Here is an 18,022-nt window from a genome sequence, read left to right as displayed (position 1 = left end):
CCAAGACATGTTTGTGACCAGGAACTGAAGGGAGAGGGCGAGGGGATGGAGGAACAGCCAGAGGAAGGGGACAGGGAAGAGATAGCATCCTTAACTCAGGGAAAGCAAAATGCTTGCACTACACCTGGGGCACAAGTGCCCACAAGCAGCACTGCAGCAAAGGCCCTAAAAGAGGGCGAAGCCTCCGGGCCGGCTCTACCACTTTCGGTTTGTCTCGTCCTGTGGGGCTTTACGCTGGGATCACCCGACCCCTCAGGTTACATCAGGGTATTTGTTAGGCCATAGCGGCCACCGCAACTGTCACAACGATGAAAACTGATCACATTGTTACTATGGCGACCACAAGTATATATTCTAATTACATTTCATGTATGTTCAGTTCAAGGATGCAATTTATTTATATCTCTTATTTTTGTAGATACAATTGCGTACTCGGATTATATGTTTGATATGTTAGTTTGTCATAAATGAAAATATTCAATTTTTTAAACAAGATATACAGATCAGAAATTCTGTAGTTTGATAACAGCTTTATGGGTGATTGGTTCAAACAGCAAATCGGGACACAATTGCTGGCAACATCATCACTCAATTAGTGAGGGGAAAAATTAGGACAGATCTGATGACCGGTAGAATTACATACAAGCTGGCCAGTCAACCACAGTAATTAGTTGTATCCTCTGGTGTCTTCGCAATACCCACGCATACCCGCAAAGAGTAGGAAATCCCCCGAGTCTTTTCTTCCCCACTTTATCACTGTCATGGCTATGACCAACTATCTGAGCATTTACTGAGGACCACATTTATGGGCTTCCTACTCTACATTGCTTAACTGCACACTCAGCCCTCAATGAAGATTCCAGGCGCTACATTTACTTGTAGTTTTATTTCTGCTAAAAAGGCCCTTTGCCAGTTTTCTTTTCCATGTTGGTTATTTTGGGGGTCCAGTTTCCTGTATGCTGTCTCAAGCAGGTATTATACAATTTTCCATTAAGACGAATCAGAAATGTAGTAGAGCAACTGAATCAAATTCAAATTCACTAAGGGTGCTTCATACGCATTTTTCAGGTGGGTAAAGTTTGCACAGAATGGCATTGATTTAACTAAAAAGCCAATGCTCTTTCCACGTCACATTCAACATCATAAAACTTCCGAAAGATGTTTGGATCTGCACCAGTCACTACAAGCATATGTTCAATTGTAGCACAAGCCTGCATAGCTTTCTTCAGTCTGGGTATTGGTAGAATGTCTCCTTTCGCCTCCTCTTCAACCCCACTTTGTTTCTTTGGTCCTTTCAGAACACTGCAGATCTCGGATTCTGCATCCTCGCTCACACAGGCAACATCAGAATCATGGTCAACGTAAATATAAAACTCCTCGTCAGTCATTCCAACTGGAGGGACTACTTTCTCTACTGTCATTTGCACAAATTCCTTTGCTTGGGAAAATATAGTCTTATGAAAACAATACTCAATGGTAGCCTGCTTGATCTCTTCCCAGGCTCGAGACCATCATGTGGACTGCATTTAAGAGACAGATTGTTTTTCCTATTATATATGCTGTTACTTGCACCTTTTCATCAATAACAGTTAGGATTTTCCGTAATATCCTCCGGCGATACAATGCCTTTTTGGATAATTCCCTGATTTAGTGGCTGAATCAGAATCATGGCATTTGAGGGTAGGAAAAATAATTTCACATTTTGCAGGATGACAGTGCTAGGATGTGCACTGCACTTGTCTAGCAGAAGAGCAACATTTCTTCTCTGCCTTTTCATTTCTTGGTCAAAGTCCTTTAGCCATTTTGCAAAAATGGTGGCCGTCATCCAAGCATTGTGTTCAGAGGTGTAAGTTACAGGAATAGATAAAAATGGGATACCCTGAAAATATTGCGGATTTTGAATTTTTCCCACGAACAACAATTTTGTTTTCTCAGTTCGTCATGTTGCAACAGAATAGAATAGTGACCTGATCCTTTGTCTTTTTACTGCGAGTTAGAGAGTCATGTTTGAAAAAGAAACTACCAACAGGAACTGCCCTGTAATAAATGCTAGATTCATCACAGTTAAAAATATCTTCAGGCCTAAAGTTTCTCAAGACAGAAAGAAGCATTGTATGAATCCAGCTGCTAGCTGTAGGTTGACTTGCACTGACAATTTCACTATGGGTTCTCTGAACACAAATATTATTCCGATTTTTCCAGCGACTAAGCCACCCACTGGTTGGGGTGAATTCCACATGCAAAGCATTAGCCAGGCCCCTTGCCTTGGACATTAGGATTTCCCCGGTAATTAAGACATTTTGTGCCCTGGCCATTTCAAACCAGTGCAACAGAGCAGCATCAGCATCAGCATCCTTGCCTACTCTCCTCCTTTTCCTGTCTGGATTGCTGCTTCTCTGCCACTCTTCCAAGATTGCGGCCTTCTTCCTTTTTAGACGAGATATGGCAGGCTGAGACACACCCACTCTTCTGGCAACTTCCAGCTGTGACATCTTTGTCCCCTCTAGCATTTCCAGGACCCTTACCTTCTCTGCAAGGGTAAGTTCTCTCTGCTTTTTTCTTCTCCATTGCAGTATAGTGTACTGCAAATGTTCCCTATTGTTGTGGGAGACCTACCTTTCTGTGTTTAATTGCAGCCAGCTTCACACAGGGCCTCTCTGCCAGTCAGCAGATTACATTTGGGTGAAACGCTTTCAGTACATGGGAGAAGAATGGAGGATGAACAGGCTCAATTAGACAGCAGGAAAGTTAGATACTGTTCTGGAACTAAGATTAGATTAGTCCAGCATATGAAAGAGCAAAAACAGCCATGAGACAGTGCTGATTGATCTTTGAAATTTAAACCAATGAAGTGGAAAGGCAACATGAATAAGTGCTGATTAAAGCAGCTGACTAAACTGATCATTGTCTGGACTCAGGATTTTACTCATTGAAAAGGAAATGGCTATTCACTTATTATGCAGAAGAGATTCAGTGAATGTTGCCGAACTCGAAAATCACGACTGAATAGAAATATTTAAATGCTGCAGCTGCATACTACCAACAAATCACTCAACAAATTACTCCCATCATTGTAAGTGCTATATTATTGTGCTTTGGGAAGTAATGTAACCATTTTTCATTTTAGTTTTAGACCGTTTCTTTGTAGTATAAAAAAAAGTAACACTTCTCTTAAAAACAGATATTGCATCAGCCACGCAAGAGAAACACTTTCTAACTTGGCATGTAGTCATTTGATCCCAGTTAAAGCAGATCAGGTATGACAATGCAGAAAATGGGTTTGAAATTCATAAGCTCATCATTTTGTGGAAACATTCAACCACTGAGCTAAATGAAACATTCAAAATAAAATTTTAGTAGACATTTCAAGTACACATGACCCAAAAGAATCCCCTGCCAATCAGCACGTGCAATTTTGAGTTCAGTTATCATTCTAAGATAACAAGTATTTCCATAACATTTCGGATTCCAAAGACTCAACTGGACCCTATTGTCCTGTTGGGTGTTTTGATACACAAATGATCCAGCACGGCTGTAAATGGTACAACTGTGTTTTATTGTCTAAACAACGGTAACAACTAACTGCTGGCTTGGGTACGTGCTTCGCCAGCTAACCGGTGGACCCAGCCCTATCACTATCTTAGTGAGACACTCAGCACATGGTCTATATGTCTGAGTGGCACGCTGTGAGCTCTGTGCTCTGAGCTATCTCCTGGTAGAATGAGCGGGAACTATGGTGTTCCCTGTTTTATAGTGCGTGTGCTCTCACTGGTGATTGGCTGCGATGTTATGTGTGCGCTGGTTGGTCCAATTGCCTGTCCATCAGTGTGTGTGTGATTGCACCATGATATGCTGATGTGGATATTATGACACCTATATTCTAATTGGTTGAACAACAACCTACATTTTCCCCAAACTCATAGCATTCACAATATATAGGAAAAACATCCAGGTTTATATTTAAAATGCAAGTTCTCGCTCAAAAGGTCAACTTAACCCAGTTGTGTACTACGAATATCTTTATATGTTGCAGATAAAGGAATGTTTGTGGGAGAAGTTATACTGGTTTACTATGGTGATCAACTGGTAAACCACAAGATGCAACTGCTTGGCACCACTGCAAAGTACTCATCACTAAAACACCCATAAACAAAGTATTGCCATCTGATTTTTTTTAAAAACAAAAACAGTAACGCTACTGACATAACAGTACAATCGTGTACTCTTCCATCAACACTACACACCTAATAAGGCCACTTCCTTTTAAAATGCAGCCATGTGGGTTACTTGGTGGTTTTGCTAGGTGCCAAATTTAGATTTGACAAAGGAGCAAGTTTTAAGTATTTTGTAACTTTCTTCAAAAACAGCAAAGTGCCAGTGCAGCTTCTTTCTCCCCAAATGAGGTCCAGAACCAAGCCGAGTTTGATCTGAAGTCAAAATGGTTACAACAGCCTACACTGATCAATCACTCTGCAAGCCAAAGTGGATGAAATAACTACAGCAGGTTGATCTCTGTAGTTCTCAAAAGGATCAGAATTAAGCAATGTGTAACAGGTGACTTGTCTGCTAATTATCAGTAAGTTTGGACAAAGAAAACAAATGTGCCTGGGTGACACATCGTGCCAAAAAAACCCTATTACATTGCTGGTAAATCAATAAAAAATGGGGAATAAAAATTTGCCATTTGAGAAGTTATTTTTTTTGACACAGCAACTTGCGCAGTGAATTATTACACAATTGTACCCTTTTTCTCCAATGTGGCATAAAAAGCTGTTTCTGGAAGTGCAGGTATCAGATCTGCCATTTTGATTATATGCCTGAGCACCAAGCCTAGCTGCAAAGCCCAGTAAAGCAGTTTTGACATTACTGGTCCATGGAGAGCTTAGTTAAATCTCGGTGAAATCTGTGGTCAGCAACAGCACGTTATAATAAATATGTAAAAGCACAAATGTGCACAAGTCATAAAGGCAATCAACAGGCCGGAATTCTCTGATCATTGTGATTCATTTTTCCTGCTAGCAGCGCACCCCCACGTTGTTTTGCAGCAGTGTGGGTCGTTACAATGGGAAATCTTATTGACGATCGACAGGAAGATAGAATTCTGCTGCTAGTGAATGGCCCCGCTGAGAAACACGTGGCTGGGGAACCAGAGAATTCACCCACGATATTTTGGAAGTTTATTGTCAAAATTATATGTCATGGCTCAGTTGGTTGCACCCTTATTGGAGTCAAAAGGTTATGGGAGTTCAACCCCACTCTGGGATGTTTCAACCGAGACCCCATCTGCCCTCTCAACCAAGTCATTAAAGATCCCAGTACTATATTGAAGAACAGTTATACTTGGTGTCCTGACATACTTATTTATTTTCCATTTCCAAATTTTACAAGTCTCTGAAAGTTCTTAATACGGCAGGAGACAATAGCCAGCTGAAAAAATGTAAACCTCTTCTTAGGAGCAAAAACATAACGGAAAACATTAGGAACTGAAGATGTTATTAGCAATTTCTATTTTTTCAATTACACAACCATCTACATTTACAGCCGAGTTACTTACACTATACACAACTAATTCTTGAAAGTCCTGGCATATGATATGGAATTAAATGCAAAGAACAGGATCTTCCATCTGGAAAGTGTTACATAAAAAATAAAAATTGCTTCCAGCATCAACCTGTAACTAATTCCTGTCCGTAACATTAATGCTTTCCACTGCAACAGAAGTTTCAAGTTCTTAGTAACTGCTCGTCTGGGACACGATGCATTCCGAAATCTTCCATGTTACACACCACAACGGCAGCTAGGGCTTTACATCATGTTCAGCACAATGCAAGAACCAGGGAGGACTTTCACTCTTAACTTGTGGCATGGGATTTTTTTACGTCCAACTCAAGGAGACAGGGGAGTCTCGGTTTAACAACCCTTCAGAAGGGCTTCCGGTTGCGACAGAGATGAGCTAGCCGCACGTTTCGGCGGCTCCAGCTCCGACGGAACTTCGGGCTCTTTTAAGAGCCCCAACGGGGACTTAGACGGCCGTAAAACCCGGTGCGAGGCGCGAGGGAAGGGAGTCCCCCCCCGAACGACGGAGGGAAAAACCGGCGGCGGCGGCTGCAGCCCGAAGAATCTGCAGCCAGAAGGTCAGAGGGAGTGGAACAAAATGGCGGCGGAGAAACCACAGGTGACATGGGGGCCTGAGCAGGACGAGGTGGTGAGACGGTGCGTGGACCTGCTGAAGGAGGTGGTAATGACCCCATTGTTACAGGCAATTGAGGGGCTTAAGGAGACTTTAAAGACCCAGGAGACTGAACTTCACGTGGTGGAGCAGAAGGTATCAGGTATTGAGGACGAGGTCCTGGGCCTCGCGGTCAAGACTCAGACGCACGAGGCACATCATAAAAAGTGTGCTGATAGGATTGAGGCCCTTGAAAATGGAGCGCGAAGGAAGAACCTTAGGATACTAGGTCTCCCGGAGGGTGTGGAAGGAGTGGACTGTGGAGCGTACGCAAGTAAGATGCTGAGCTCACTGATGGGTGCTGAGGCCCCTGCGGGCCCCATGGAGGTGGAGTGGACAAATCGGATCCCGGCGAGAAGACCAAAAGCGGGAGAACCACCGAGGGCGATAATCGTGCGATTCTACCGCCTTAAGGACAGAGAAGAGGTCCTGAGATGGGCTAAAAAGGTGCGGAGTAGCAGATGGGAGAATGCGGTGGTAAGGATCTACCAGGATTGGAGTGCGGAGGTGGCGAGAAGGAGGGCGAGCTTCAACCGAGCCAAAGAGGTTTTGCACAAAAGGAAGGTGAAGTTTGGGATGTTGCAGCCGGCAAGACTATGGGTCACGCATCAGGAGAGACACTATTATTTCGAGACGGCGGAGGAAACATGGTCCTTCATCAATGAAGAGAAACTGGACCGGAACTGAGGGACTGATGCTGCAGGGAACTGTTATTGTTGTTATTATTGTTTTTGTTAATGGGATGGTGAAAGTTAATCGAGAAGTAAACAGGGAAGGGGGGGGGGGGGGACATTGGGGAAATGTGGGCGCCGGTGAGGGGGGAGAGGCAGGACATGGTCAGAGAATGGGGAAGGAGAGGGGTAGGGGAAAGGGAGCTGCGCCATAAGAGGCGGGTCAGGTAAAGGGATGTTCCCGCGCCAGAAAGAATAAGGCGGGAAAACAGGCGCAAGGCGGATGGGAGTTCCCTCACACAGGGGGGGGCCGAGGAGCGAGCAGGAGTAGCCGGGGTCAGTTGAAGTCAGCTGACTTACGGAAGTGATATGGGGGGAGCAATCAAGCTAGATAGGGATCTAGCGGGGGGGACACAACAACTGGGTTGCTGCTGCGGAAATCCAAAAGGAAATGGCTAAAGAGAGGGTGGTCGGGGGCGGAATGCGACGCTGGGGGAGCGAGCGGGAGCGAGATCTGGGACTGGCCTAGAGAACGTAATGGCTAGTCGACATGGGAGGGGGGCAGGTAGCCCCCCAGTGAGGCTGATCACGTGGAATGTGAGAGGCCTGAATGGACCGATAAAAAGGGCCCGAGCGCTCGCGCATTTGAAAGGACTAAGGGCAGACGTGGTTATGCTCCAAGAGACGCACCTAAAAGTGGCGGACCAAGTTAGGCTAAGGAAAGGATGGGTGGGACAGGTGTTCCACTCAGGACTGGACGCAAAGAACAGAGGGGTGGCCATTTTGGTGGGGAAACGGGTAGCATTTGAAGCAAAGAATATCGTAGCAGATAGTGGAGGTAGATATGTAATGGTGAGTGGTAGGCTGGAGGGAATGGAGGTTGTGTTGGTTAATGTGTATGCCCCAAATTGGGACGATGCGGGGTTCATGAGACGGATGCTGGGGCGTATTCCGGACCTGGAGGCAGGAAATTTGATTTTAAGAGGGGACTTCAATACGGTGCTGGACCCGGGGCTAGATAGATCCAGCTCAAGGACTGGAAGAAGGCCGGCAGCGGCCAAGGTACTTAAGGGGTTTATGGACCAAATGGGGGGGGGGGGGGGGGGGGGGGGAGTGGATCCATGGCTATTTCTTAGACCCAGGGCTAGGGAGTATTCCTTCTTCTCCCACGTCGATAAAGTGTACTCCCGGATAGATTTTTTTGTTTTAGGAAGGTCGTTGATCTCTAGGGTGGAAGAAGCTGAATACTCAGCCATAGCGGTTTCGGATCATGCCCCACATTGGGTGGCCCTGGAAGTAGGAGAGGACAGGGAGCAGAGAACACACTGGCGATTAGATGTGGGACTGATGGCGGATGAAGGAGTGTGTGCAAGAGTGAGGGGGTGTATCGAGAGATACCTGGAGGTCAATGACGACGGCGAGGTCCCTGTGGGACTGGTCTGGGAGCACTAAAAGCGGTGGTCAGAGGAGAGCTGATTTCTATTGGGGCCCACAAAAGGAAAACAGAGGCCAAGGAAAGGGATAGATTACTGGGGGAGATTTTAAGGGTGGACAGGGAATTTGCAGAGACCCCGGAGGAGGAATTGTACAGGGAGAGGAGACGACTCCAGACCGAGTTTGACCTTCTGAACACCAGAAAGACGGAGGTACTGTGGAGTAAGGCACAGGGGAGGAGGTATGAATATGGGGAAAAGGCTAGTCGCCTGTTGGCACACCAACTGCGAAAGAGGGCAGCAGCGAGGGAGATAGGAGGAATTAGGGATGAAAGGGGAGACACTGTGCGAAGGGCAGGAAAGATAAATGAGGTGTTTAAGACCTTTTATGAAGAACTGTATAGGTCTCAGCCCCCAGAGGGAGAGGAGGGGATGCGGCAGTTCCTGGACCAGTTGAGGTTCCCGAAAGTGGAGGAGCAGGCGGTGGCAGGCCTGGGGGCACCGATTGAGGTGGACGAGGTTATTCAGGGACTGGGAAGCATGCAAGCAGGGAAGGCTCCGGGGCCGGACGGGTTCCCGGTGGAATTCTACAGAAAATATGTGGACTTGTTGGCCCCGTTGTTGGCGAGGATGTTCAATGAGGCCAGGGAAGGGGGGACACTACCCCCGACAATGTCGGAGGCGACGATATCGCTAATTTTGAAGAGGGACAAAGATCCGATGCAGTGTGGGTCCTATAGACCTATTTCACTATTGAACGTGGACGCCAAACTGCTAGCAAAGGTGCTGGCATCGAGGATAGAGGACTGTGTCCCAGGGGTGGTGCACGAAGACCAGACAGGGTTCGTAAAAGGGAGACAATTGAATGTTAACGTGCGACGGCTATTAGGGGTGATAATGATGCCCTCAGTGGAGGGGGAGGCAGAGATAGTGGCGGCAATGGACGCAGAGAAGGCATTTGATAGGGTGGAGTGGGAGTATTTATGGGAAGTGTTAAGGAGGTTTGGGTTTGGGAACGGATTTATTCGCTGGGTTAGACTACTTTATGGGGCACCGACGGCAAGCGTAGTTACAGGTCGACATAGATCGGAGTATTTCCGATTATATAGGGGAACAAGACAGGGATGCCCGCTGTCTCCATTGTTGTTTGCGCTGGCAATTGAACCTCTGGCCATGGCGCTGAGAGACTCCAGGAAATGGAGAGGGGTGACTAGAGGGGGAGAAGAACACAGTCTCGTTATACGCGGATGACCTATTGCTATACGTGTCGGACCCAGCGGGGGGATGATAGAGGTTATGCGAATCTTGAGGAGGTTCGGGGAATTTTCGGGATATAGGTTAAACATGGGGAAGAGTGAATTATATGTGATACATCCAGGGGACCAGAGTAGAGAGATAGAAGGCTTACCGCTAAGGAAAGTGGAAAGAAACTTCCGATACTTGGGGATTCAGATCGCTAGGAGCTGGGGAACCTTGCACAGACTTAATCTGACACGGCTGGTAGAACAAATGGAGGAGGACTTTAAGAGGTGGGACATGCAGCCTTTATCGCTGGCGGGCAGGGTGCAAGCAATTAAGATGCTAGTCCTCCCGAGGTTCTTATTTGTATTTCAATGTCTCCCTATTTTAATCACCAGGACCTTTTTTAATAAAATAGATAGGAGCATTACGAGCTTTGTGTGGGCAGGGAAAGTTCCGAGAGTAAGGAGGGGGTTCCTTCAGCGCAGTAGGGACAGAGGAGGACTGGCAGTACCGAACTTGGGAGATTATTATTGGGCCGCCAATGTGGCAATGATACGTAGATGGATGATGGAGGGTGAGGGAGCTGCGTGGAAAAGGCTGGAGAGAAGGTCCTGTAAAGGGACGAATCTAGAGGCGCTGGTGACGGCGCCGCTACCGTTCTCACCGAAAAAGTACACCACGAACCCGGTGGTGGCGGCAACACTGAACATATGGGGACAGTGGAGGCGACAGAGAGGGGTGCGGGGAGCCCTGGTGGGGTCCCCTATCAGGAACAACCATAGGTTCGCCCCAGGAAGAATAGATGGAGGATTTCAAAGCTGGTACCAGTTGGGAATTAGGAAGGTGGGAGATTTATTCCTAGATGGGACTTTTGCAAGCTTGGGAGCACTGGAGGAAAAGTATAAGTTACCCCGGGGGAATTTCTTGAGATATGTGCAGGTGAGGGCGTTTACTAGACAACAGGTGAGGGAATTTCCCCGGCTCCCGACACAGGGGATACAGGACAGGGTGCTTTCAGGGGTGTGGGTCGGAGAGGGCAAGGTGTCAGAGATTTATAGTGAGATGAGGGAAGAGGGGGAGGAGTCGGTGGGCGAACTAAAAGGAAAGTGGGAAGAAGAATTAGGGGAGGAGATAGAGGAGGGTATGTGGGCTGATGCCCTAAGCAGGGTAAATTCCTCTTCCTCATGCGCCAGGCTTAGCCTGATTCAATTTAAGGTGCTACATAGGGCACACATAAAGGGGGCAAGATTGAGCAGGTTCTTTGGAGTGGAGGACAAATGTGGGAGGTGTGGCGGGAGCCCGACAAACCACGCACATATGTTTTGGGCGTGCCCGGCACTGGAAGGGTATTGGAAGGGAGTGACGGGAGTGATTTCGCAGGTGGTGAAGGCCCGGGTCAAACCAGGCTGGGGGTTAGCTCTATTTGGAGTTGCGGAAGAGCCGGGAGTGCACGAGGCGAAAGAGGCCGATGTCGTGGCCTTTGCGTCCCTCGCAGCCCGGCGCAGGATCCTACTCATGTGGAAGGAGGCGAAACCCCCCGGACTGGAGGCCTGGGTAAACGATATGGCGGGGTTTATTAAACTGGAGCAGATAAAGTTCGCCCTGAGAGGATCGGCTCAAGGGTTCACCAGGCGGTGGCAGCCATTTCTCGACTACCTAAGGGAACGTTAGAGGGAAGACAGATGACCAGCAGCAGCAACACGGGGGGGGGGGGGGGAGAGAAGAGGCTCAGTTGAGTATAGGTCAATAGAGTACGAGGTTTTGTTACTTGTATATTATTATTATTGTTAAAAAGTTTAAAAATTTCTGTTTTGTTACTGTTATCGTTTCGCTTGTTTTGTAAGCGGGAAAAATGTTGCTCAGGGAAAAAAATTTCAATAAAATATTTTTTTTTAAAACCCTTCAGAAGAATGTGCAGCACTCCATGCTATGCACTAGCGCAGGCATAGTCAAACTCGAAGGGGGGGGGCGGTGTAGGAAGGGTCACGGAGCCATCCGTCGCGGCGCTCCCAATCGCGCAAATCCGCACGCAATAGCCGCAGCAACCGGCTTTTAATAACGCCGGCTGCAAGTGGCCTTCAAAATGGCCATGAGCATGTAAAAGAAATGCGGTCGCACTGCGCATGCATGCCAGATCATCGGTGCACATGCGCAAAACTATGCGCATGCTCGCCAGTGATGGGGCACGCATGCGCAGTGCGTCGCTTTATTTTTTAAAAAGCTATTTTTGTACAAGTTGGGGGGGGGGGGGTTATTCATTTTGTTTTATTAATTTTATTTTTATCATTTATTTTATTTTTATTTACAAGTTCGGGGGTGGGGTTTTTATTTGATAAAATTTTACAGGAAAAAAATGCAGAACATTGGACAGATGGAGACTCCATACGTTCTGACATCAGAAGGCTTCACCTTCATCCAACAGGTTCCATTGGAGGACCGTGTACGAGGGCCAAAGGGACCCCAAAACACTGTCAATTTTTGTCAGCAGCAAACAAGGCAAGAGAAAATTGTGGGTCGCCCAGGTCGGCTGGCGTGGGCCGCGAAGGTCGGCGGGCGCAGGCTCCGAAGGTCGGCCGGCGCGGGCCCCGAAGGTCGGCCGGTTGGTAAAAATGGGTCCCCGGGAAAAAAGTTTGAAAAACACGGCACTAGCGTAGTTCTTTAAACCGCTAGTCGCCACCTGTGGGTGGGTCTGGGGCGGGTATCGGTAGGGTCGCGGAGTTGTGACTGGCTTTTAAGTTGAGAATGCCAGCTGTGACCAGCTTTTAAATGCGAACGATGTAGTCGTCCCTCCAGAAGCATCAGTAAAGAGCAGGCCATGCACCACCACATTCACTGACGTCATGCTTCCTGTATGTCTGTGCTTTTTGCACAAAATCACGGAGGAGAGATTCCTCCATTTTCTAGCTGTGAGCAAGAAGATGGATCATTTTGTTATAAGGAAGAGACAGGCCAGAGACACAACAGACCAGGATATCATTGAATTTTCTGAGAGACCTTCTCAGGGGAGTCCATGGCAGGACAAAGCAGTGCTAGTGTGAGCTGTACACAGAGCTCCAGGGCCTCTGGTGACAGCCTAAGAAACTGAAATTGGGAAACAAAGCAATATAAAGATGATTTCTTGAGATATGGTTTTGTTCATTGTGCCAATGCAAATCAAGTCCTCAGTAGAAATGTAACATTGAATGACAAAGCAAGTGAGATTGTGAGGACCAAACAGGTTCACCTGTCGCATTCAAGACAAGCGAAAATGGTGGGTTGCCACGGTCGGCCGGCATGGGTCGCCACGGCCGGTAAAGGTGGGACCAGCGTTTGAGAAACACTGTACTAGAGCATCAGTTTCGATTATGCTCAGGTCTCTCGGTTGGTTGGGACTTGAACCCACAACTTTCTGATTCAGAATTAGTGTTCCACTGAGACATGAATAAAACCTAACCACACAAATTTTGCAACTGGTTTAATTTCAGAATCTTTTTCCACCCTCTAATTCTATGCTGACGGTGCTGTATTTGCGGAGGTATAATTCCACATACACTGGCCACGCTAGCTGATTTTCCGTTCTACAGCAAATACAGCCCTTCAGCATAGAATTAGAGGGTGGAAAAAGATTCTGAAATTAAACCAGTTGCAAAATTTGTGTGGTTAGGTTTTATTCATGTCTCAGTGGACTTGCAGTTGACCAACTTGAATCAAACCAGAGATCAACTCAGGAATCTAGTTCATATGTACATGCTGCAGACACCCGTAGCAGCTCACAAGTTAAGATAAAAGAGAAATTAAATTTGTCATAAAGCAAACCTTTGGAGCCATGTGGAATTTGACATAGTAATTCTATCACAAGATATTTTGCCCCTCTCCCCGAAGAAATACACCACAAGTCCAGTGGTGGTGGCAACACTGAAAATTTGGGGGCAGTGGAGACGGCATAGGGGAAGGACGGGAGCCTCGGTGCGGTCCCCGATAAGAAATAATCACAGGTTTGTCCCGGGGAGAATAGATGGGGGATTTGGAGCATGGCAGAGAGCTGGGATTGTGCAACTGAGAGATCTGTTCGTAGACGGGACGTTTGCGAGTCTGGGAGCGCTGACGGAAAAATATGGGTTGCCCCAAGGGAATGCATTTTGGTACATGCAACTGAGGGCTTTTGCGAGGCAACAGGTGAGGGAATTCCCGCAGCTCCCGACGCAGGAGATTCAGGATAGAGTGATCTCAGGGACATGGGTGGGGGATGGTAGGGTGTCGGATATTTACAGGGAAATGAGGGACGAGGGGAGATCATGGTGGATGAGCTGAAGGGAAAATGGGAAGGTATTTTGCCCCTTGAATGAAGCAGAGCATGTTGCAAATAAAGTGAACTTAGATTGGAACTTAGATATAGGAAAAATGTTTTTTTTAAAAACAGGTGTGTCATTGTGTGGCACTTTTCTCTCTCCAGAAAATAGAGGCTGATGTCCAACTAATGAAGACTGCAAGTCCCCTGAGATCAGTCACGAAAATAGAACTTTAAAAAAATTGTGAAAGGGTTATATCAATGCATTCAAAATGTCAAAATAGATAAATCTTAAAACTGGAAACCAATTGGGAGAAATCACTCATTTATATTTTCAGTAAACTCAACTTGTCACTGTTCGTTTGGCTCAGTGGTATCACTCTTACCCTGATTCTGACACTCAAGTACCAAAAGCTTTGCATAATGCAGGCAGAGCCTTAGTATAGTGTCAAAGGGGTACTTTATCAGAATTGCTGATCTTCGCCTGAGATTTTAAACTGCTTGCCAAATGCGAAGACCAGCCGGCGTGGGCCGCAAAGCAATTTTTAAACTTTTGGGATATCTGAGCACGAGTCTCATATAATGCAAATTCTTGGAACCACTAGTTTAATTACTTGGAAGGATAACAAAAGAAAGGGACATTTCAAACCAAGTTCAAGAATATAGTAATTGAATGGGAGATAATTTATGATGAGCAACTCGTGAAAAGTAGGCTGGCTACATTAGACGTTTTGGACTGGGCCCTTGCTATGTAATTAATTACAACATTGAGCAGCAAAATTATCAACCCAATGGCTGGTTGCACTGATTAAGGTAAATACTGTTGCATTTGTAAAGATTTTATTGTTATTGTAGAAGGCATCAGTCAGGTTCCTTCTGTGCAGTCTGGTCATATATTTAACCATTAGTATATAAAGCAGCTGCAAGTTATTGCAGTGCATCCTGAAGATAGAATACATTGTAGCTACAGTGTGTCATTGATGGGAAAGGTGTTGATGCAAGTGGGTGAGGTGTTCATCAAGTAGCCTGCGTTATTCTAGATTCTGGAGAGCAACGGTTGTAGTTGCAGGTGCACCAATTCAAGCAAGTATGAAGCATTACATAACAATGCAGATGATTTTTTTTGGGAGTGGGAAGTAAGCTAAATATCAGAATAGCCAGCTTTTGAACTGCTCCAGTAGCTCTAGCAGTTATGTAGGATAGTCCAGTTGATTTTCTGGTCAATTATGATTCCCGGGATCGTGACCGTGAGACAGCAAAATTCATACCTTAATTTCATTTTTAAAAGAAATCTTATTGAGGCATTTATATATACATACATCAAACAACCAGAAAAAGCAAGCAAAGAGGAATGCAGATAATCTAAACAAATAAATATCTAAAACCCCACCGTCCTGCTCCCTCCCCAACTCCCCTACCTCCTTTTTAACCCCTCCCCTCCACTGCTGACATCTTAACTATTTTTGAAGAAGTCGATGAACGGCTGCTATCTCCGGGCAAACCCCTCCACAGACCCTCTCAAGGCGCACTTTATTTTCTCCAGCCTGAGGAACTCTGCTAGGTCACTCACCCAAACCCCCGGTTTCGGCGGCACCGAGTCCCGCCTTTCAAATAAGATCCGTCTCCGAGCAACCAGGGAGGCATAGGCCAAGACATCGGCCTCTCTCACCCCCTGGACCTTCTAACACTCCAAAGATCGCCACTTCTGGACTCAGGACCACCTTCGACATCGAGACCTCCGACATAATGTCGGCAAACCCCCACCAGAATCCCTCAAGCTTCGGGCAGGCCCAAAACATGTGACCATGATTCGCGGGCCCACACCTATCCTCCACCCCTTCAAAAAATCTGTTCATACTGGCCAAACTGGCCAAATATGTGCACTGTAAACTACTTTGAACTGAATACTGCTAAGCCTAGCACACAAGAGGATGCGTTCACTCTCCTCAAAGCCTTCTCCCACAACCCAGCCTCCAGCTCCTTCCCCAACTCTTCCTCCCATTTACACTTCATTACCCCTATTGGGGCACCCTCCCAATCCATTAAAACTTTATAGATTTCGGACAGACACTTCTGCCCTCACCTACCCGTTTTTCCCACCTTCTCTTGTAGCTCCTGGGGCAACAGGTGGGGAATGGTTGGCACCTGCTTCTGAACAAAATCCCTCACCTGCAAATACCAGAGCCCATTCCCGCTGGGAAACTCAAATTCCTCCGTCAACCCCTCCCAAGCTCAAAAAGCTGTCCCCATCGAACAGATTCCAAAACCGCTCAATCCCCACCCACCATCATCCTCGAAACTCCCCATCCAGCCCCCCCCCCCCCCCCCCCCCGGAACAAACCTATGATTCCCGTACATTGGTGCCCAAACTGAGGCCTCCTCCAGCCTCAGGTGCTGCTACTGTCCCCATCCCCTCAGGACCACCACCACTACCGGCCTTGTGGAGTACCTGGCAGGCTAGAACGGCAGAGACGCCATCAAGTGTCCCTAAACTCTAGTCCTTACAAGAGGTTGCCACCATCCGCTCTCAGACCAAACCCTCCCCCACTACTTAATCCTAGCTATATTCGCCACCCAATAATAATTCATCCAAGTTTGGAAGAGCCACCCCGCCGCTCGACCCCGCTCCAGCAGCACCCACATAATCCTCAGGTTTACCCGCCCAAATAAACCCAGACATCAGTGCATTAACCCTCCGAAAAAAAACCTTTGGGATAAAGAGCGAGATATTCTGGAACAAAATAAGAACCTCGGGAGAACCGTCACCTTCACCGATTGCACCCGTCCCACAAGCGACAGAGGGAGCACAGCCCACCTCTTAAAATCCCCCTTCATTTGCTCCACCAACCAAGCCAGATTCAGCTTGTGCAGCTGTGCTCCCACCCCTATGCCACCTGAATGCCCAAATACCTAAAGCCCGCCCCCACTGCTCTAAACAGCATCTCCCCCAACCTACTCTCCTGTCCCCTCCCTTGAATCGGAAAACTTCACTCTTCCTCATATTCAATTTGTACCCCAGGAACTGGCCAAATTCCTCCAATGTGCCCATAATCCCCCCCAGTAACTTCCACAAGGTGTGATATATAGAGCAGTAGAATGTCGGCGCACAAGACCTTATGCTTCACCTTCCTCCCCACTATCCCCTGCCAATCCCATGATGCTCAGTGCGCCATTGCCAATGGCTTTACGCCAAGGCAAAGAACAATGAGGAGATTGGGCAGCCCTACATCGCCGCCACCTCCTGCTTCCTCAATTGATGTGCCAACATCCTACTCGCCTTCTCCCAATTGCATGGACCGCTCCCTTGGCCCTCAACTACCCTAACGCCTTATCCGTAGATATCAGTCCAAACTCCATCTGGGGTTTCTGCCACTCCCTCAACAACCCCGCCTCCGGGGCTTCAAAATACCTCCTATCCACCTGCAGGATCTCATCCACTAATCTCACCAAATCAGGCTGCTCCATCTTGACTATATGCGCCCGTATTAATATAAACTCCACCCGCACCACTGCTTTCAACGTCTCCCATAGCATGGCAGCCGAAACCTCCCCTGTGTCATTCAACTCCACATATCCCCGAAATGGCAGCCCTCACCCGCTCACAAACCTTATCTGCTAACAGTCCCACATCTAACCTCCACTGCGGGGGCTGACCGCACCCCCCCCCCCCCCCAATCCATCCACCTGAAAGTCCACTCAATGCGGTGCGTGGTCTGAAACCACATCAGCGAGTAATCCGAACCAACCACCCCCTCCAATAATGTCCTGTCCATCACAAAATAGTCAATCCGGGGGTACACCCGATGTACATGGGAGGAAAATGAAAATCCCTCGTCCTCGGTCTAACAAACCTCCACGGGTCCACTCCCCCCATCAACCCCTTCAACTCCCTTGCCACCGCCGATACTCTCCCCGACCTCAGACTCGACCGGTCCAATTTCAGCTCAATAACTATGTTAAAATCCCCCCTCCCCCACATTATCAGCCGGGGGGGGTGGGGGGGGGGGGGGGGGGGAGGAGGAGGAGGAGGAAGAGGAGGAGAGAAACATTCACCAACACCACCGGCATCCTCTCCAAATTCACAATAACGAACCTCGCCCCCCTGGATTCTGCCACTATATTCCCCACCTCAAACTTTACCCACTTATTTATCAAGACCTGCCCCCCCACCGCCCCTCCC

The 18,022-nt window shown here is 47.5% G+C and overlaps 2 protein-coding genes across 6 annotated transcripts in view; both read right to left on the bottom strand.

The window, feature by feature from the left end:
* LOC140392826 (centrosomal protein of 104 kDa-like) overlaps positions 1-18,022 on the bottom strand; it is a 493,850-nt gene that overhangs the window by 131,815 nt on the left and 344,013 nt on the right. The window lies entirely within an intron of this gene.
* On the bottom strand, positions 511-17,307 carry LOC140392474 (tigger transposable element-derived protein 4-like). Its single transcript, XM_072477715.1, is given in 3 exon segments — positions 511-1,947; positions 1,949-2,595; positions 17,252-17,307. Coding segments are annotated over 3 exon segments (1,071 nt in total). The 3' UTR covers positions 511-1,579.

The sequence above is a fragment of the Scyliorhinus torazame genome, chromosome 16 (genome assembly GCF_047496885.1).
Source record: "Scyliorhinus torazame isolate Kashiwa2021f chromosome 16, sScyTor2.1, whole genome shotgun sequence".
NCBI lineage: Eukaryota > Metazoa > Chordata > Chondrichthyes > Carcharhiniformes > Scyliorhinidae > Scyliorhinus > Scyliorhinus torazame.
The sequence above is the reverse complement of the archived record's forward strand: the minus strand, read 5'-3'. Positions and strand labels throughout refer to the sequence as shown.